Source organism: Rousettus aegyptiacus, unplaced genomic scaffold, assembly GCF_014176215.1.
Source record: "Rousettus aegyptiacus isolate mRouAeg1 unplaced genomic scaffold, mRouAeg1.p scaffold_m13_p_14, whole genome shotgun sequence".
Taxonomy (NCBI): Eukaryota; Metazoa; Chordata; class Mammalia; order Chiroptera; family Pteropodidae; genus Rousettus; species Rousettus aegyptiacus.
The window spans coordinates 40,006,384-40,026,007 of record NW_023416289.1 but is presented as its reverse complement, the minus strand read 5'-3'; the positions used below and the strand labels follow the sequence as shown (position 1 = coordinate 40,026,007).

The window sequence follows — 19,624 nt, the reverse complement described above, 5'->3', positions numbered from 1 at the left end:
ATGGATTAACAAGAGAAAAAAGTCTTAATGACATGTAGCTCCCAAATACGTGGAAGAGACTCAGGAAAACTAACTCACCAAAATGGCTGAACTAGCACCTTAAATACCATCTTCAGTTGAAGACAAAAGATATTAGAGGTGGGGGGAATCACTTATGGGGCAAGCATAGTAACCAAGGGTAAGGTTATGCAGATTGAAGTTCTGCACTGATGAAAGTTTCTAGAGATATAGCCCTTCCTGGTGCAGGGAGGGAGACATCCTGACGGATGGAGACCACCTTAGGAATGTAAATGCCTTTTACAAGGGATACCATCATAGTTTCTGGCTATGCTTTTTAAAAATTAACCAGCCTATAATCCTTATGCCAAATAGACATATTTTGGGATGTTCAAGTCATATTTTGGGGTGACAAATTCTTCCTTGATAGCTCATAGGCTACGAGCCTGTGGCATGTTACTTATCAAATCCTATAAGCAATTATGATGGTATTTGAGTAATGCGTTGTGCTACATTACAAGGGCTATGTCAGCAACAGGACCTTCTCAGCTCCCTTTTAATCTTAGGGGATAACCATTGTGTGGCCTGTCCTTGGACTGAAGTCATGCAGTGCATGACTGTCAAGTTCTTGGAGTGTAGCTGATGGAGCACCAACCAGGTGCCAGGCTAAACACTGTTAGATATATCCACAATATTCCTGCCAGGTTGGTGACAGGCATTTTCATGTTACCAGATGAGAAAGTGAGCCTAGTGGCAAAACAAAATGCAGCTCACCAAGTTTTGCATTTTATTAGTTTGAGTGAACTGGGTTTGGCTGGCATTAACCTAGGCATTCCAAGGAGGGCAATGGGCACCCACCTTTTAGAGTCTGATTTATGTAGCTCTAAAGGCTTACAACAGGCGTGCTGCAGACCCAGAGGCATTCCTGAGGCTGCAGCGGGGCTGGGCCACAAAGCAGAGGTAGGAGTTGGGTGGGTAGGAGGAATGGAATTCCGGGCAGAGGCCAAAGGGGCTAAGGCAAAAACCTGGTGCCCATGGTTTTCCCACAGGGCTCAGGGACCCTCTTACTGAGGCTCCTGGCTCCCTTCCAGAGGCACAGCTGGGATGCATCTGGAGAAGCTGAGGGGGACTTGCCTCCTTGCCGCTCCAGCCTTGGAGTAGACAGCCCCTTCCTCCCTCCCTGACGCCTCCTCAAATGCCGGGAATTCCGGTGCCGCCGGGAGCCCAGGCCAGGCTGGGAACTTTCCTTCAGCTGGGAATGTGCAGCTGGGGGTGGAGGAGGCGAGGGCCATCCTCAGCCCTGACCTTGGGAAGGCTGCTGTGGACCAGGCCCCAGCCTGGTGAAGGGCATAGTAACTACTCCACAGATAACAGAAGCCAGCCACAAACATTTAACTGAGCCAGGCCTGTTTCGGCTACCTTATCAGGGCCCAGTGCAGGACAGGCGCTCCACTGCTAAGAGTTCGGCTCGGCTCGGCTCGGCTGGGCTCCCAGGATTGGAGGCCCAGCTCCACTGTTCCTGTGTGACCGGACAAGTCCCTTATTCTCTCTGTGCCTTGGTTTCCTCATCACTAAAGTGGGGATTAAAAAACATCCTTACTTGCCTTTTAGGGCTGCTGTGAGGACTCAGTGAATGAGTTCATATGGTGACTAATGCCCATGGTATGCAGTTAGTACTCAACCTCAGCCTTTTTTGCCATTGTTAGCCGAATGCTAAAACTTCAGATTCCTGGGCTCCTGCCCTGGAGGATCTGACCCCATCGGCTGGGCTAGATCCTGATGTCCCAGTTAGTCAAAGGCCTAAACACCTTAGGGAAGTGAGGATGCGCTCACCAAATCTTCACAATGATCCTACAAGGCAGGTACTGTCGTCCTCATACACACAGGAAAAGCCAGGCTCAGGGAGGTTACATACCAAGTAACTAGAAAAGTTGGGACTTGAACTTGGCCGTGACACTGGTACCTCAGAGAATTCCAGAGGTTAAATAAGATGTGCTAAAGCACAAGAGGTTAAGCATTCAGTGAAAGAAGTTAGTATTATTAAAGAAATTGACTAAGTTATGCTTCACTGGGCATGCCACGGCTGGGAGGGGGCAGCAGGACCCTAATATAAAAGCCTTGGTCTCTACAACCTTTTTTTTTTTTTTTTTTTGTGGGGAGGGGGGCACACCAAGGCACTGTAGAGGCCTCAAACAAGAAGGGGGTAAAGGAATCTGATGTGTGGGGGTGGGCACAAGAACTTAATAGGAGCCATCAGATGGGGGTGGGGGACAGACTTCCCGGAATCTCGAACTTGTTCCACAGTAGCATGTAACCGTCTCTGAAGTTCTTTAGTACCAAGACCTAGCAGAATCCAACTAAAGATGGCGGTTGAGATGGTAGGGTGGATGGCTTGATGGATCACGAGGTGGTTGTGTGAATGAGATGTATGACTGAGTAGACAGAAATATGGAGGGACAGGTGGACTAATGGAGAAGCTGGATAAAGACGGACGGGTAGGATGATGGATGAATGGACGGAAAGAGTAATAAAAGCTAGATGGCATAGGATAATGGATGAGAACAGAGATGGTAGAATAAATCAAGGCATATGGGTGTGATGAGGGACTGGATAGATGGACAGAGAGATGGAGGGAGGGATGGCTGAGTGGATAAGATGGGTGACGGTGGGACACATGAACTGCGTAAATTGCTAAGGGAGTGAATTTCTACTAGGAACGAAGCCTCTTATCTTTCCCAGATGGGCATCAAGTAGTTCATAAACCCTCTGCACTCATACAACAAATTGTAACGGGTCTAGTTTCCAGTAATTCTCAAAGGAGTTTGAGATTCCCCAGATTTTCAGAACCACTCATCTGTGTTGTGCCAGACCTTCCCAGTCAATGTTGTGTTGCTATCCCCCACTATCTCCAGAAGGGGAAAACAGACAATATTATTTCATAATATTAACAAAATATTAATGACATCCCCTTCCCAATCCCTGTTGAGTTAATCAAGGTAAGTAAAAAGGACCCCTTGCCAAAGCAGATCTCAGGAGCTGTAAAGCTGCAGCAATTTTTAAACCTGTTCAGTGTCTGGACTTCCGGGTAAAGTTCTGAGGGTCTATGGCATTTGGTTGAAGTCCTTGCTTTTCAAGAAGCCTGATATCCTGGCTCACATGTGAAAAGGGGCATCAGGAGCCCCCTGGGCCCTGTGAAGGCTCACAGACTCCTGGGTGGAGGCCAAGAGAGCAGGGTGGTTCAACCTGACCTGGGCCTTGGCTGGCCGCAGCCGCCCACCACCCCCGACGTGGATGTTGACTGTAGTGGCATAGCTGAGCCTCCTGGCTGGGGGTGGTGGGGGCTGGGGCTGGGGAGGTGGTGAAGGTGCCCGTGACGTGGGGGCAGAGGACGACCAGGGACCCTGGGAGGCTGGGGGGGCCTCTCCTCCAGGCCCTTGCCGCCGAGCCAGGCTCTGGCTGATGTACGAGGCTGCCAGGTATCTTGAGAGGGCAGCTGCATTGGGGCCCAGGAGCTGACGGGTTGGGAGTCGGGGACTGTGGGGCGGAGTCAAGTCTGAAGACTCTGACCTGGCAACATGAGAGACCAAGTGGCCTCCTGGTTTGGACAAAATCATGGTGGTCTGAAATGAGGTGGAGGATAGGCCCTGAATGTCCTGGGAGCCTCCTTGCCCAGGCGAAGGCGTGGCTGCTGGAACACGGACCTCTGTGAAGCTCTTCTGTTCCAACAAAGGTGTCGGTTTCGGGACCCAGAGGTCAGTGAGGCTTTGCCCCTGAAGCAGAGGTGCAGCAGCAGGCCCGTGCAGGTCCGGCAGGCCTCCCTGCCTGGGCAGAGGTGGAAGGGCCTGGACGGAGGTGTGCAGGAAGCCTTGTGCCTGGGGCAAAGCTGCGGCAGCTGGAACCTGAATGTCTGGGAGGTCCTGGGGCAAAGACGATGGCGCGTTGGCTGTAATCTGATGGTCTAGGTGGCCTCCATGTGCAGGAAAAAATGAGGTAACCGGGACCTGAATGTCTGGGAGGTTGTGTTCCAACGGCAGTGGGTTACTGGCTGGGACCTGATGGTCCAGGCTGCTTCCATGCAGAAACAAAGGGCTGACGTCTTGGCTGCAGACAGTGTCTGGGGACTGAAGATCTCTGGAACCTCCTTGCTTAGTTAATTGGGTGGTAGTGGGGCTCTGGCAGTGCAGGTGGCCTTGCTTGGGCATAGGAGTGGTGGCTACCGCCATGACATCAGAACTTCCCTGCACGAGTAACGCTGGGTTGGCGGGGGTGTGGGTGTCCATCTGGCATTCTTGCTGAGAACACGTTGTCGCCGCAAGCTGTATATCCACGTGGCCTGTATGCTCAGGTAGACGGGTGGCAACTGGAATGTGGACTTCCAGGTGGCCTTCTTGATCAGGTAGAGTTGTGACAGCTGGAACCTTGACATGTGGGGGGTCTTCCTGCTTGGGCGAAGGTGTGGGGGTTGGAATCTGGATGTTCCAGAGATCTCCTTGCTCAGGCAAAGGGACAGCAGCTGGAACCTGGATGCCCTGATGGTCTTGCTCAGACGAACTGGAAACATCTAGACCCTCACCATCCAGGCAGCCCCCTGGCTTAGACAGACATGTGGCAGCTTGAACCTGGGCAGCAGGGCCCAGGGGGACAGATTCCTGGGCCAGAGTCAGTGGGAAGGCCAGCTCACACACCAGCACGTGTCCAAAGGCAGGCAGGGGCCCTGTGTGCAGAGAGAGAAGGATGCAGTCAGGACTGGCGCCTCGGCATGGGCGATTCTGCCGACCACGTTCGTGGACCTCACCTGGCTCGGCCTGCTCGCGGGGCAGGCAGGGCGACAGCTGGGGCTGGGCCAGAGCCCGCGGCCGGCGGCGGGGAGCGTTGGCTGAGGCCCGTGTCTCAGCTCGCTGCATCTGCTGGATCCGCTCGCTGTAGAGCCGGGCCAACTCCCGCACTCGGGATGCTGCCCGCTCCGCACCTGGCGCTCTGGCCTTCCCGCTCCCTCCGCCCAGATCCGAATCTTCCAGAATCAGCAGCGGCTCTGGGAAACCTGGCCGGGCCAGCTGCCCCTGCTCCAGAGCCTGCCAAGCACTCCGGATTTCTGAGCAAGAGCGGAATTCCAGCTCGTCCTGGAATCGCTGATCTCGGGCGCTGTCCTGGGGCTGGAAATCTGAGAAGGACACCTCCTTTTCGGTCTCCTCCTGACCTGCCCTGCTGCCTGAGGAGGGCTCTCCCAGTTCTCTGCAACTGCTTCCAGGGCACAGTTCTCTCCTGCTGGTTAGAGCCTCAGCCGGCTCCCGCAGAGGCCCCTGCAGCCAGGAGTCACCAGGAAGGGTGGGGGCACTGGGAAGGCCAGGAATGTCTGGGATACTGGAGATGGCTGGAAGGCCGGGCATTTCAAAAACACTGGAAACGTTGGAGAGACTGGGAAGGCGGGGAGTCTGGGGAATTTCGGAAAGGCTGGGCATCTCAGGGAGGCTGGGCACAGAAGGATTTCTGGTCAGGCCAGGAATGTTGGGGACTTCAGCTGCATTGGAACTTTCGAGCCCCTCCAGCACATGGAGAGGCGAAGGGCCCCGTTCGTCTGCCTCCAGCTCTCCCTCCTCCTCTTCTTCGGAGGAGTCCCGGCTGGGCAGGGCTGGGAACGTGAGGTTTTGGCCGTTGTCTGGCACTTGGGCATCTCCGAGGAATGTAGGAATGTCATGGGGTGATGGCTGTAGTGGGGCCTGGGGAAGAGGCCAAAGGTGTCAGGGTGGGTTGGCCACCCTTGGCGCCCCATCCGTGCCCACCCAAGCCGAGAGCCCCAAGGACACTGATGGGACGCCCAGCTCACCGCTGCATCCCGGAGGCCTCTTTGATTCAGCAGTTCCAGGATTTCTTCAGTGATTGAGGTCCCAGGGGGGTCCAGTGTGGGGGGTCCAGTGTCTTCTAGGTCCTCAGGGGGTCCAGAAGCTGGACCTGGTGGCTGAGGTTCTAAGGGAGGGTAGAGCTCCCCCTCACTGCCAGCATGCTATGAAGAAGGAAAGGATGGAGGACAAGTACCCGGGGCCCTCAGCAGCCTCTTCTCTCAGATGGAGGACCCAACCCCCAAGTCCCCCAGGAGGTTAGAACTCAAGCTCCCTCCTTCCTCCATCAGACCCTGGAGTCTGGGTCTCCAGACCCTGTCCCAAAATATTTCTTACCTTGAGTTTAGGCTTAGCTGGGGATGGAGAGATGAGAAAGAGTGAGAGGTAGCAGTAAGTGTTACTCCTTATAACTGATGAGCCGCCCCCATCACCCCTCCCCCACGAACACTGGGCATCCGGTGAGAAGAGACAGACAGACAGCCAGGGCTGTACCCAGCTAGGCTGGGCGGTCACTTACCATTCTGTGGAAACACAACATAAGGATCCTTCGCTGGCTCTGAGGGGAGGATGAAGCGATGTCAGGGTCCAGTTCCCACCTCAATCCCCAGTTCCCAGGTAAAAGGAACTCACCAGACTGTCTGCGGCCACGGCGGGTAACGGAGGGGCCTGGAGAAGGAGCTGTGGGACAGACAGATCAGAACCCCATTATGAGTCCAGCTCTAGGCTCCTGGGGGAGGAGGGGGCTGCACGGGCAATTCCAGATTCCTGAGGGAGAAGTAGGGCGTGGGACTCAGGATCCCATCTCCTTTACCTGTGTTCCTACGTCCAGGGGTGAAACTTCTAGCATCTCGAAGTCGGGGAGATCCAAGTGGGGGTGTCGCAGGCTCTGGGACAGACTTACTTTTAGGAGCACCTGTGGGGAGAGATTTGCAGCTAATCCACTTTTTTCGTGGAAGTAATAATCCCTCTCCTTCCACCCCTCCCAACCCGAAGCCCCAACTCACAGTGCAGGCTGTTTTCAAGGAGAACTTGTTTTGCCTGAAAGAGACGATGAGGGTTGAGGAGATAAGCCAGTCTCTGAGCACCCTAGGCAGTCCCATTCATTAATGGGTGCTGCTACGGGACAGGCGAGTTACGTGAGTGATGACAATGACTCCTCAGCACAACCCTACAACGTCGGCACTGTTATTTCTCCCAGTGAGGAAACAACCAGAGAGGTTACATTACTGGCCCAAAATCACAAAGCAGGGACATGATGGAGGTGGGGGTCAAACCCAGACAGCTTGCAATTCAGCTATCATGTTCTAAGAGAGTACCCCCTGTGCCTAGGGTCTCCCAGTACTAAGTGGGTAGGGGGCTCCAGCACCCCGAGGGCCCCAGCTGTGATAAGAGCTGTACCTTGGCCGGGATGGAAGCGGGGTGGTTCTCAAAGAAGAGGCGCTGGAGACAGTGAATCCACAGTCTTTTCTCTTCTTGGTTCTTGGCCTGGAGAGGGGGCAGTGAAGGCGGTTGAGAGCCAGGTGTGAGGCCTCGGGGCCGGAGAGCACCCTGCCCACCCAGCCCCACCCTGTGCTCACCTGGAGCAGGTGCCTGTGCTTAGGAATGGTCAGGTCAGCCACCTTGAACCCCAGAGGGTCGCGAGGACTCTCGCTCACACTCAGGTTGCAGCACTATATGGGGGAACAGAGAGGGGTGCAGGCTGAGCCCCTGGACTCAGCAACATGCCCCTTGTATGAGGGTCTCTACCCCCTAGAAAGATGTGCCCAGCATGGTTGTATGGAGGGTCCCCTTTCCCCCATTGACCCCATCGGGCTAGGCTCTGTTCATCCTTGCCCGCCTTCCCCCTCCCCTTCCCCCCTCATCTGGAGCATGAAGATGTGCCTCCCCCATCGAGACGCTTGCCTGGTGGGCAAACCCAGGTTCTCCCCATCCAGGGCCCACATCCCCCTCGCCCCCTCCCCGCCACCCAGCTCCACATTCTGCTAGCCTCGCCCCTCCTTACTACACTTTGCCCCATCCTCAGACCCAAGAAAATGTGGCCCTTTTAAGCCAGTTGTCCCTTGTAGAGCCCACCCCGGCCACCCCTTTGAGCATACAGGTGTAAGTGTATTGAATACAGTATGCAGACAGATAATATTCCAGCCCTGTCCCCACCCCCAAACTCACAAAGATGTGGCCCTTGTAGGTGTATTCTGGCCCCCGACGCTTGGCCACCAGCAGCATCCGTGAGAACAGAAAGAGCAGCCGCTCACCCCCTCGAATTCGGGGGCCGCCCCCTCCGCCACCTCGGAATGAGCCCTCCAGCACCAGCTCCCCGAAAGCACTGAGCTCCGGGCCGGTCCAGCCGCCCAGCCGCCGCTGCACTTCCTGCCGGGACCCACCAGGTGCGCCAGCAGACACACCAGTGGGCAGCACACACGCGCCAAGATGACGGGGTCAGCCACCCGGCTGTGCTGTCTGAGCCCACCCTCCAAGGCCAGCCCCAAAAAGCCCCCATGCCACTCCTCCCATCCAGCTGGCCCCAGCCCACCTGGAGGCGCGTGGCATGCTCCTGCTTGCGCTTCATGTCGTTGATGTACCAGGCGACTGCTGTCATGGACACGATGGCCTCTTCCACCATCTCGCGGCCCCCGCCCCCTGGGCCATCAGCCCAGTGCTTGCCTAGCTCCTGCGGGGAAGCCACCGGGCACCCGGGAGAAGAGAAGAAACAAGAGAATGATGATAATGACAAGAAACAGAAATATAAAGGTAGGAGTGGAAATGGAGACCCAGAGAAGGAGAGAGACAAACAGACAGGGACACAAAGTGGAATCAGCTGCTGCCAGTCCCCACTGCCAGCTAGACCCTATCTTGAGTGCTGGCCCAATTTCTAGGGACCAGATGCCTCCCCAGGCCTTGCCCAGCTCATCCTGGGTCCACCCTCCAGATGCAGCACTGGGTGGTCCACGGACAGGACCTTGCCCCTCCCCAAGCAGCACCCCGCAAGGGCCACAGCGAACCTGTAGCAACAGGTGGTACTTGAGGATGCGCTGAACAGGTTTGAGCAGAAAACTCTGCAAAGGCAGTGAATGGTGGAGCTGAGCCTGGCGCTCCTGTAGCCACAGGGCTGCTGGTGGAGACAGCGACAACTCTCGGAGCAGGGCCAGGGAGCTGGGGGCACAGTGCAGGTCAGTGGGGGCCAGCAACTCCAGTGGGCTGGGCTGGGCTGGGGAGTGGCCAGGTTCAGGAATGATCAGGGGTCGGCAGGGGTCAGAGGCAGGTTGGGGAGCGGTCCGGCAGGGATTGGAGCTGGATGGGGTCAGGGTGGAGGGATGTTGGCTGGCACATCAGCTCATGGCCACGTCCTGGGGCCCCTCACCTTGGGTAGTTCATGCAGTACAACGTGTAGATGTCGAAATCCTCACTCTGTGGGTAACATGGGCGTTAGGAAGACCTCAGACTCCCCACAGACCCCCTCCAGCCCAGTTCAGGCCTGCTCCCTGCTTACCCAGGCTGAACCCTGGTTAACTCACCCTCTGCACAAAGCACTCTGCAATGCCCCCTGCACTGCTGCTGCCCTCTAGGTCCTCTAGGAGCTCACTGTGGGGAGAGAAGAGTGAGGAACCGCCTGGCCCCCCAGCACCACAGTGGAGGGCTCCAGGAGGTTGGGGGCTTGGTGGCTGCCAGGATCTCTCAAGGGGATCTCATGTCCAGAGGGAGGGTCCTCTGACTGCTGAGACATCACGACCTGCTCAAACTTCGTTGGATAGTGTCGTATTCCTCGGCCTGAAATCTTGTCATAGATGGCCTGAGCCTGGTGTCTCGTGTCGTGACCCAGGGAGAACAGTGTCATAACCCTTAGATCCATGATGACCTTAAGATCCTGTTGTGATTGAGATCTTGTGAGGACTCTCAGACCTCCTGTAATAATCTTAAGGTCTCGTTAAGACACTCAGGCGTCCTGGTTCTCGGAGTCCAGTGTTCCCGTCACTGGGGGCCAACCATCCAGGTTTGTCCAGGACTGAGTTCCCCAGGACGCAAACGCTCACACTGTCATAATCTTGAGGCCCCGCCCGAGCCTTGGATTCATCCTCTCCCACGCCTGACACAACCAGATGTCTGCACTTGTCCCCATATTTGGGCCTCATCCGTGTCCTCACTCTCCATCGTGACCCCTGCCCAATGTGTCGAGAGCCCATGGGCCAGCTGGGACAGGGCCCTGTGCGGCTCCAAGCTTTGGATTAGGACACAGCCTGCCTCCCCAGGCCCACCAGCCAGTGCCCCTGACCTGCTGAACTCGTAGATGTCCTCGATGTTGGCAAACAGCGTGCCCACCTGCTCCGTGCTCAGCCCCAGGACCCCGCCATCCAGCAGGGGGCCCAGGAAGTCCTGTGGGGATGACGGGGGTTATGGGGGCAGAGGGCTGGCCTGGGTCCCCACTGCGCTCAGGTGCCCTCCTGCCTCACCTCCACGATGCTGCGGAGGTCCCGGACATAGGCCCGCTCTGTCTCCACGATCTCACGGGCCACACGCTCCAGCCTCGAGGGTTTTGCTGAACTTGGGGTCCCCACAGGGGACAGATGGAGGCGGACGGGGGGCCCTGGAAGGGGCTCTGGCCTGGAGGCTGAGCAGGCAGGGGTGGGCCCCAAGGCCGGGTCCCCCTCAGAGCCCACCGTGCTCAGGGACGTAGAGCTCCCAGAACCTCGAGGGGAGGCCATGGCAGCGGTTGTGGATGCTGCTGGGGACATGCGGCAGGTCAGCGGTTCTGCCCCACTGAGCGAGTGCCCTCAGCCCCCACACTCACCCACACCTCATCAATGTCTTTCCCACGGCTCCCTTCTCCTCTCCCTACTGCACTGCCTCGGTCCAGTTCTGTCCTCGCCCATCAGGGTCCTCTCTGAGCTTTTGGCCTCCTCTTCTCTAATCCACCTCCACATACCGGTCTGAAAAATCTTTATTAATTTGCCCATCTGACCCTGTCACTCCCACAAGTATAACTCCTTCACGCCCTCAGGATAAAGTCCAAACTCCTCAGGTCCAAAAGGCCCTATGCAAGGTGGCCATTAGAGACCTTTCCAGTCGTTACAGCCACGCCACTTCTTACCCTCAAGATCCAGTCACACTTGGGTTCTTACTCAAATAGCCTCTTCTTATCTCTGGGCCTTTGAACCTACTGTTCCCTCTAAGTGGAATACTCTCCCTTGCCTCTGTCATTCCTCCTAATCTTTCCATCCTCAGTTTAGATGTCTCCTCCTCCGCTGACCTCCCAGATCAGGCTCCCAAAACCCCTGGTTTTCCTCATCCCAACGGGGGACCACTCTGCCCTGAACTACCCCCTCTGGACTGCCACTGTCTAGGGATGGGTCCATCTCCTCCAGCAGACTTGGGGCTCAGGGCAGGCTGGGCTGAAGCTGTCTTGGTCACCTCATGTAACCAGCATCGCCAACACTGGGCCAGACACAGAGGCCTGCATGGTTTTGAATGAAGGCGCAAATGCCCAGAACTCTCAGCCCCTCGAATGCTCACCTGTCTGAGTCTCACACACAGTGGCACAGTCACACACTTCACCTCTGCGACCCGGGCTAGGGCGAGGGCTGGGTTTGGACAGGCTCAGTCCACCGGCTCCCTCGGGCATAGCTGAGTGGCTCAGGGCTTCTGCAGAAAAAGACTCTCAGGTATCAGAACCCCACAGACCACCCTGCGGCCCACGCTTACAGACTGGGGGCTGAGAATATTAGGAGTGAGGTCTAAATCCAGGGAGGGGCCCTTGGGAATGACTCACAGGGCAGAGGCACAATGACAGAAAGAGGGGAACGAGAAATGATAACATAGAGAAAAAGATCGAAAGGTTGAGACAAAGAAGAGCAAAGAAAGCAAGAGTCGCCGAAGCTACGAGTCTGGTCTGTCTGCGGCCAGGGGCTCAGGGATCCTGGGAACGGTTGGGCTCCGGCTGGAGCCTAGGGCGAGGGGCAGGGCTGGGAAAAGCCGTGGGCGGGAGGCCGCGGGGTCCCAGGGGAGGGCGGAGGAGGCTGGGGGACCGGATGCCAGGGTCCTGCACACGGCTCTCTCCTCCATCGGGGGCTGCGAGTTGGGGCGCTGGCCCAGAGCCCTCGAACCCCTCCCCCCTCCAGTCAGTCCCTCCACGATCCGCTCAACTGTCCCCACCGCCGCAGTCTGGGTTCCCAGCGCCTTCATAGACCCCATCCGCCCCCAACTCCCGCCGGCGCCTCCGCTCGTCCCCCGCCGGCACGCCCCCTCATTGTTCGGCGGCAGCGGCGCCGCCCCCTCCCCCAGCCCATCGGGGCCCCTCGCTTCCCCCCTGACCTTTTGGGGAGTCTCCGGCCCCAAACCAAGGCAGCCCAGTTCCTATTCGACCCCAGCGCGGTCCCCGGGGAGGCGCAGAGCCAAGACTCCTGGGTCTCTACAAGTTAGGGGCGTGAACTTCGGGCTCTCAGGCTCCGGTAACCAGAATCCGAGGTCTCTTGGAGAATGGCATGCGGCAGTACGAATTTCTTGGTCCTCTAAATGGAAGATGCTAGGAGCCTCGACTCTTGAGTCTCAGATGGGGTTGCTGGGGACGCAAATTCCTGAGACTTCTAGATAGGGCCCTAGGCAGCCCGGATTCCTGAGTTCCCAAACTTTAAGAGCAGGAATTAAACCACCTCCAGGAAGGAATGTAGGACAGTCCCAAATCCTTGGGTCCCCTTGAAGTAGTGGGCGCTTCTACCCAAAACAGACTGGTTAGGGCGCTAGGAGTCCATAATCCAAATTCCTCCAACCCTGGGAGTCTCGAGCTCAGATTTCTGGAAACCCCTGGACGGAATCTCCGGTCTGGGATCCTAAATTCTTCAAACCGGGGTGCAAGAAGCTCGCCCTCCAGGGTCGCGCGGGGCTGATGTCCCGGACTCCTGGCTCCTCCAGGAGGGGGCGCTGGGCACCTGGTTATCTGGGGTCCTCTAGCCTGGACGCGGCGGCCTGTTCTTTGGGGTCTCTCAAGAAGCGATGTAGAGATTTGGGACGCCGGAGTCCGCGACTCTGAACCCCTCAAACTCCAAAATGAGTGGCACCAGGCTCCGGAAGCAGCGGTGGTACCACATCTGCAGCGAGAGAGTCTGGTCCCAGCTATGGGGAGGGGGTCGGTCGCCTGGGGCTTCCCCTCCCCCCAGCCGCCTGGGCTCATATCCTGTTCCCGCCCGCGGGGGGGAGGGGCCGCCTTCCGGCCGGCCAGCGAGTAGAGGGTTAAAACCCCGCCTCCTCCCTGTGTTCTGAATATTCATAAGAAGGCGAGTCCCAGGCGGGCTACACCTCCACATTCCAAAAGCCTCGCAGACTTTTCCCTTTTACAGCAAGAGCCCTCGAGGCGTGAGAATCCGGAGCTGGTCACGAACTTTCTCCTATTGGCCAACCAAAAGATTACTATTTACATATACAATATAAGGTGGAACTGTCCAGCTAGGTCACGTGGACACGAACGACTGAAGGACCCCGCGGCGAAAGGGTGCGGCCGGAGCTCCAGTGGCGCAATCGGTTAGCGCGCGGTACTTATACGACAGTGCAAGCGGAGCGATGCCGAGGTTGTGAGTTCGATCCTCACCTGGAGCATTTTTAACTTTCTCTCGTCAGTTTTTATGAACTTACACATTTTCCAAATCAACTGAAGTATCCACATTACTTACAGTAGTAAACATTTCCGTCTTAGAATTTTCGGGTTGGAAAGACTCCAGAAACTCCGGCGATGGTCGGCGATGTGGAGAGGTGCCGTTTCCATCATGGCCGCCAGAGGGTGGTATCACCTCTTGTATGGCTGCATATTTAATTGGGTCTGCAAATCTCTGTTTAAGACCTGTCTAATGTAACAACAGGCTGTGGATCCTCCGCAAACCGGATGTTACTGCCTTTTTCTCCGTCTTTCTCTCTTGGATTTTTTCCCCTAGTTTCACTGAGATATAATTTCGATATAACATTGTACTATATTAGTCCAAAGTGTACAACATAATGATTTTATACATACTATAAAATGTGAAGTGATTATCACGGTAAGTTTAGTACTAAACAGTAGTCGTCACCTCATATACTAATTTTTTTTTTCTTGTGTGTCCTGGGATTTTCACTCTCCTTTTCTCCCCATTTCTGAATTGATTTGTTTTTTCCAACAAACTGAACATCCCCAATGTGACCAGCTGCTGTTTAGATTTTAGCCACGAGTGATATAGCAGTGAATAAGACAACATCCCTGTCCTTGAGGACCTGACAGTCTAGTGGGGGAGGCAGATTCCTATAAACATAGGAACTAAGTTCATTTTATATGTTTGGTGATGATAAATGTTATGGAAAACATAGAACAAGGTAGGGAGGATGGAGGAGTGGGAGGTGGGTGTGTGGTTTCAATGAGTAGCCAAAGACCATCTCACTGAGGAGACATTTAAGCAGAGACCCAAAGGAGAGTGTGCAATGGGGATACCTAGAGGAGTATTCCGGGCAGAGGGCAGTCTGCACAAAGGCCCTGTGACTGAAGCGTGTGAGATGTATTTATTGGTGGAGCAGCTAAGAAGTCAGTGTGTCTAGGAGCAAGAGCAACCAAAGATGAGATCCAGGCCATGTAGGCTGGTGACAACTTAGGGCTTTGGCTTTCCTGTGATCTAAGGTCATGACAGGTTGCCTTTGTTTAGTAGGACAGTGGTGACAGACTGAGGGCAGAGGCCTGAGCCAGGAGACCAGCGACGGACTAATGTGATGGTTCAGGGTGAGATACAATGCTGCACAGGATCAGGGTAAGGGCCAGAGGCAGGAAGGTGGATTGTAGGTCTATTTAGAAGGTAAATCAGACAGGATCGCTGTTAGACTAGGGTGCAAGTTTGAGAGAGAGAGGAGTCAAGGGGACTCCCAGATGTTTGGCACTGGTAGCTGCTGGTAGGTACCAGTTTCTTAAATGAGGGTTTTTTAGCGAAGGGGCAGAACATGTTATTACTAAGGTAAGGACCAGAGATGTTTTTCTTGTTATTTCAGTGTCTGTAAATGTCTCTGCAAGGCTTGCTTTCTCTGTGCCTCCCCAATGTCTTTAGGTCTCTGAGTTTCTATCTTTCCCAGCCCTCTTTTCCTATATGTGGGCACCTGAGTGAGCCTTTTCCCATAAGGGGCAGTTTCAAGAGGAGATCAAAGATCAAGGACTGCTCCTAGGCAAAGGGACAGGGCCAAGGAGAAGTGACAGGGCAAGGAAGCATGAGAAAGGGAGGGAAGTTGGAGAGGGGATGGAGCTGGAGGGGAAGAGTAGAGGGAGACCACTAGTCCGGCCACTAGCCCTAGGGAATGGGATGGGGAAGACAGGAGGGCGCGGAAGGAATAAGGAGTGGGGAGGAAAGGTGAAACCAAGGGGACCAGTAGGGAGAGAGCAGGGAGGGAAGAAAAGGGTGAGGAGGGAAGGAAGTGAGGAGGGGAAGGGAGAGAAGGGGAACTGGAAGAAAGGGCAGAGGGGCTAAGGGATAGGGGCTGAGGAAGAGAAGTACCAAGGGAGCAGGGAGTTACAGAGGGGAAGGGGAGACGGGAGGGGTGGCGCAGGCCGGTACAGAGAACAGGAACTGAGAAGGAGAGGAGGGGGGGTGAATGAGGGTGGCGAGACAAGAGCAGGGGGAAGTGGGGGGAGGGGAGAGGAAAAAGGGGGAAAGAAGAGGGGTCGAGGGCGAGGAGAGGCGGCCGCGGCGGAAGGGGGGCGGGGCGCGGGCACTGACGCGAGGCGGCTTCCGGGCTCTCCGCCCCAGGGTGGGTCTCGCCGCCTCTTGCCTTGTATGGTCCGAGGACACCGCTGTCCCGGGCCCAGCCCCCACGCGCCCGCGACCCACGCAGCCCGGCCTCGCACTTCGCAGGCGCGGAAAGGCCGAGTTCCCGCAAGCCCCAGTTTCTAAATTCCCGACAGCCCGAGATGCGGTACTTTCGAGGCTCTGGGGTCCCGGAAAGCCAGAAGCTACAACTCCGCCATTCCTAAACGCGCTGAGACACCAGGGCCGAGAATTCTTAGTGGCTGGGAGACTACCTCTGAGCTTCCAAAATGCTGATTCTAGAATCCTGAGCTACCTCCCCCAAGACTGCGAGAGTCTGAGTACCCCGGCCCCTCCGGTACTGTAAGACGGGGTGGTGGGCCCCCAGGCCGCCCCGGCTTCCGGGCTGACCCTCCCCCGCCCGCCCTGGGTCCGCGCCTCTGCACATTCCGTCCTCTCCTCGCCGCCCCGCCCTCCTCTCTCGGCCCCGCGGGGACAGAAACATCCCGTCCCCGCCTGCGCTCGGCAGAGAGCTGTCTGGGAGTCCGACTAGACGACAGGGTTTGCTCCTCGCACGCCCGGGGAACTGGCTCTCCCGGCTCCTACTGGGTGACTTCACCTGGCCCCACCCTCTCAGGTGAACAGCCGGGCTGGGTGACGTCACTTCCTGCCAGGTAAGCGCCTCTGGCAGCTGTGCACTGGGAAGGTTTAGAGGAGCTGAAATGGACTACCCACTTCCAAAGGGCCTCATCGTCATCCCCACTCCTGTCTCTACACCGCAGAAGAGCCAGGATTTCAGTTTACACAGATGCCTTTTATTTAAAAATTTCAAAAAACACAAAAATAAACTTTTAACAATATATATTACTTAATATATTATAGTATCTTATGACAATAATTATTCCATCGTTTCCAATATTACAAAAAGGAGGAAGAAAAATACAAGGGAAGCAGACGACCCAATATATATAAATACTATAAAATCTATTAGAATAAATAAAGTCGTCATAAATAAAGGGCCCAATGATTGGGGTGGGTGTTGGCGATGGCTTTGGCTACTTGCTTTTGGGGGAAAACTTGAGCACCAGGATAGCCCCTCATAGGGAGGCTCCAGTTGCCATCAGCCAACACCAGAACCTCAGGGGTCTAGGAAAAATTGGGAGGGGGCAGTGGGGCCTATTCACAGCATTGGGCAGGGGAGGGGGAGAGGGCTCACTGCCTCCCTCAAATTTGCTACATCTTTTATTTTTTTGACAGATTCCAGAATACACTCCTTCCCCCAACACCATGAACACTGAGCTTGCACACTGGGGGCCTGCCCCAGCATGGAGTTAGGAGAGTGGGTTAATGCATTTTGGAAGGCAGGGGGGTACTTGGTTAAAAGTCCTGGGATCCTGTAGAGCCCACAGCACAAGAAAAATGCCCTCCCCCTCCCCCAGATCCGACTGATCTGTACTGGGCAGGCACTTGTCACTCAGATACGGAGATGCGGTTGAAGATGGGGAGTCGTCGAGAGGGTGCAGGTGGCTGGGGGGGCCCAAAAACTCCAGCCTCGAAGACAGGTGAATCAGACCCTCCCAGGCTGCTGCCGCTGCTGGCATATTCATCAGGATCAGATCCCAGGGAGTGTGCAGAGGGGCTCCGAGCCAGGCCACCCACAGGTCCCCAGACACTGCTGGGGGTGGCCCTACGGCAGGAGGGGCAACAGGATGGGGTGGGGTCCCTTCGGGCCACAGGGGTCCCAGGGGCAGCAGAAAAGGCAGAGGGTGAAAGTGGAAGGTCTCCAGGTGGTGGGGGTGGGGAGCTGGAGGGTGAGAAGGAGCATGAGGACAGGGAAGAGCCTGTCAGGCCCGCTGGCGGTGGTGAGGCTCGGCGGCCGGAGGGTAAGCCTGAGAAGCTGATGCTCTGGCGCAGCACATGGGGGTGGCCAGGGGCAGCCTGGTCTTCGCTGGGGTTGTGGATGAAGTGGCAGCGTGAGCCGTAGGGGCAGCGGCCCTGGAGGTAGAACTTGTGGCAGAGTTCCGTCTTGTATTTGGGGTGGCGACTGGCCTGACGCAGCTCACCCGGTCCATGAGCAAACTGGCACTTTGCCCCATATCGACAGCGCCCGCTCTCTGAGAAGGTCCGACATAGCTCAGTCTTGTATCGGGATGAGGTGGTGGGGGTCGCAGGAGGTGAGGTGGGTGAGGGCGACAGCTCAGGGCCTGGGCGGGGAACCAGGGGTGCGAAGCCTGGGGGTGGGGGCACCCAGCCATAGGTCCGACCCTCCACCAGGCTGGTGGAGCGGCCAGGCAGGCGGGCAGCGACCCCACCCGGGCTAGAGTCGGATGAGCTAAGGCTCCACAGTCTGGAGGAGGCCCAGCTCGGGCTGGACTCAGTGTCTCCATGGTCTGATGGCAGGTCAGGGCTCAGCGACAGGAGGCTCTGTGGGAACAGGGATCGTTTAAGACACCGAAAATGCAGGGTGACGCCTCTCCTCAGCTGCAGTGCTCCTAAGAGCTTGCCAGTCCGGTTTGTGGGCTCCTGACCTGGGCCCCACCCGCCCGCTGAAACCCATGGGTTCTGAGTCGCAGGGACCCCAAACTGGAGGGTAAGTTTATTCACGAATGAAACCTTTTCCGAGGGACCCAAGAATCACAGATCCCCCAACTGGACTAAGGGGACCCCAAAGCCAGGGCGCACCACTGTCCAATTTTGAGCCTCTGGGTCTCTGGGGATTTGACCCCGCGCATCGTGTTCTCCAGTTTCACAACTGTAGGGGCCAACAAAGTTAACCAAGGAATTCGATCTCTTTGGTTTTTGAGTCCCAGAGTCGTCCTCTGGGTCAGGGAGTGGAGACAAAAGTCGCCTTCCCCTAACCCCGAGACTCCAGCCCCAGAAACGCCTCCGCGCAAAACCGCGCCCTCAGCAACTGCTGGGGGGAAGCCAGGTGTGGGGCCATTTCCGCCTCCAGACAGCCCTAGTCTGACAAAACTCCTCTAGTTTTCCATCTCCAAGAGCCACCCAACCCATGTTTGGGCCGAGACCCGAAAGTCGCAGGCTCCATTTTTCATCTGAAGAGTCACACTGGTCTGAGAAGGGAAGCCGGACCTCGGGCCGGAGCGTGCGGCATTAAGGAGCTCCAGTTGGAGAAGGAAGCCAGGGGTCCCGGGCTGGAGTTTGCGGCACTGGAGAGCCCTCATTTGAGAAGGGAGTCAAGCTTTGGCACCCCAGGGTGCCAGTCTGTAGGGACTCACCTCGTAGATGGCGGTGAGATCCATGGCGGCGCGGAGGGCCGATGAGCGGAGAACCCGGCCGATAATCAGAGCGCTGGAGGCAGGCTGCGGGTGGCTCGAGGAGCCGGTGCCTTTATCGGTAGGGAGGGAAGGGGCGTGGCCAGGGGGGCAGGGCCTGGGGCGGGGCCAGGAGGGGCGCTTCCCGGACACGCGCGCCCCAGCGCAGCCCGCTGGGTCTGGGACTGGTCCCCTTCCGCTCTGGGACGCGTCTGAGCTGCGCCCGCGAGTGGCCGCGGCCCGGCAGGGAGCGCATCGGGTGGGGGTGGCGGCCCAGTTTTCATGGCTGGAGACTGAGGCGCGGGGAAGGAAACTGGGACGAGGTGGGGGCAGAGGCCGAGGCAGTGGGCGTGCGCGTGAGAGACAAACGCACGGAGGCGGGGAGAGGCGCGGAGAGAGCGAGAGAACTCAGAAATGGAGAGACGCAAAGAGAAAAATACACGTAGAGAAACAACGAGGGAGAAATACACACAGGGGGGCATATACAGAGAGGGAAAGAGACAGGGGTAGGATCGGAGGTGAGACAGAGACGACGTGACAGAGATAGTCCCAGAGACATTCAGAGAGAGAAGTGAAAGGGAGTGTCACATAAATAGAAAAAGAGGAAGAAAAAAAAGGGACAAACACCCATAAACAGAAATCTGCAGGAGCAAAACATTGAGAGGAGACCAGCAGGCCGGCTTATTATGGAATTATGTCGGCCTGGCTGGTGTCGCTTTCAAATAGCCCGGATCCGGAGACCTCGACCGCCCTCCCCTTCCCCACTCGCGAGGAGTGGGGTCCTGGA

The 19,624-nt window shown here is 56.7% G+C and overlaps 2 protein-coding genes, 1 long non-coding RNA gene and 1 other non-coding gene across 7 annotated transcripts; 2 read left to right on the top strand and 2 right to left on the bottom strand.

The window, feature by feature from the left end:
• Positions 1-761: 761 nt before the first annotated feature.
• Positions 762-13,010, bottom strand: PLEKHG2 (pleckstrin homology and RhoGEF domain containing G2). 4 transcript variants are annotated; one of them, XM_036231641.1, is made up of 19 exons: positions 12,138-13,010; positions 11,340-11,468; positions 10,280-10,551; positions 10,102-10,202; positions 9,347-9,413; positions 9,193-9,239; positions 8,834-8,984; positions 8,365-8,502; positions 8,001-8,201; positions 7,412-7,504; positions 7,233-7,319; positions 6,839-6,872; positions 6,646-6,747; positions 6,465-6,512; positions 6,352-6,390; positions 6,171-6,187; positions 5,822-5,998; positions 4,793-5,714; positions 762-4,711 (listed from the first exon to the last, which is right to left on the bottom strand). In XM_036231641.1, exons 2-19 carry the CDS (start codon positions 11,446-11,448, stop codon positions 3,150-3,152), a joined length of 4,167 nt encoding a protein of 1,388 aa, XP_036087534.1. In that variant the 5' UTR covers positions 11,449-11,468; positions 12,138-13,010; the 3' UTR covers positions 762-3,149. The 4 variants fall into 4 exon arrangements, with proteins under 4 accessions (XP_036087534.1, XP_016022355.2, XP_036087535.1 ...); XM_016166869.2 differs by having other exon boundaries at positions 10,280-10,548; positions 12,138-13,008; XM_036231642.1 differs by lacking the exon at positions 12,138-13,010 and having other exon boundaries at positions 11,340-12,058.
• A 312-nt stretch (positions 13,011-13,322) lies between these two features.
• TRNAI-UAU lies at positions 13,323-13,415 on the top strand. The gene is given in 2 exon segments: positions 13,323-13,360; positions 13,380-13,415. It is a non-coding gene; the product is annotated as a tRNA-Ile (tRNA).
• A 2,119-nt stretch (positions 13,416-15,534) lies between these two features.
• On the top strand, positions 15,535-16,439 carry LOC118611371. Its single transcript, XR_004954276.1, has 2 exons — positions 15,535-15,923; positions 16,203-16,439. It is a non-coding gene; the product is annotated as an uncharacterized LOC118611371 (long non-coding RNA).
• On the bottom strand, positions 16,410-18,909 carry ZFP36 (ZFP36 ring finger protein). The gene is made up of 2 exons (XM_016166890.2): positions 18,802-18,909; positions 16,410-17,989 (listed from the first exon to the last, which is right to left on the bottom strand). The coding sequence occupies exons 1-2, from the start codon at positions 18,823-18,825 to the stop codon at positions 17,036-17,038; spliced, it is 978 nt and encodes a 325-aa protein (XP_016022376.2). The 5' UTR covers positions 18,826-18,909; the 3' UTR covers positions 16,410-17,035.
• Positions 18,910-19,624: the final 715 nt, after the last annotated feature.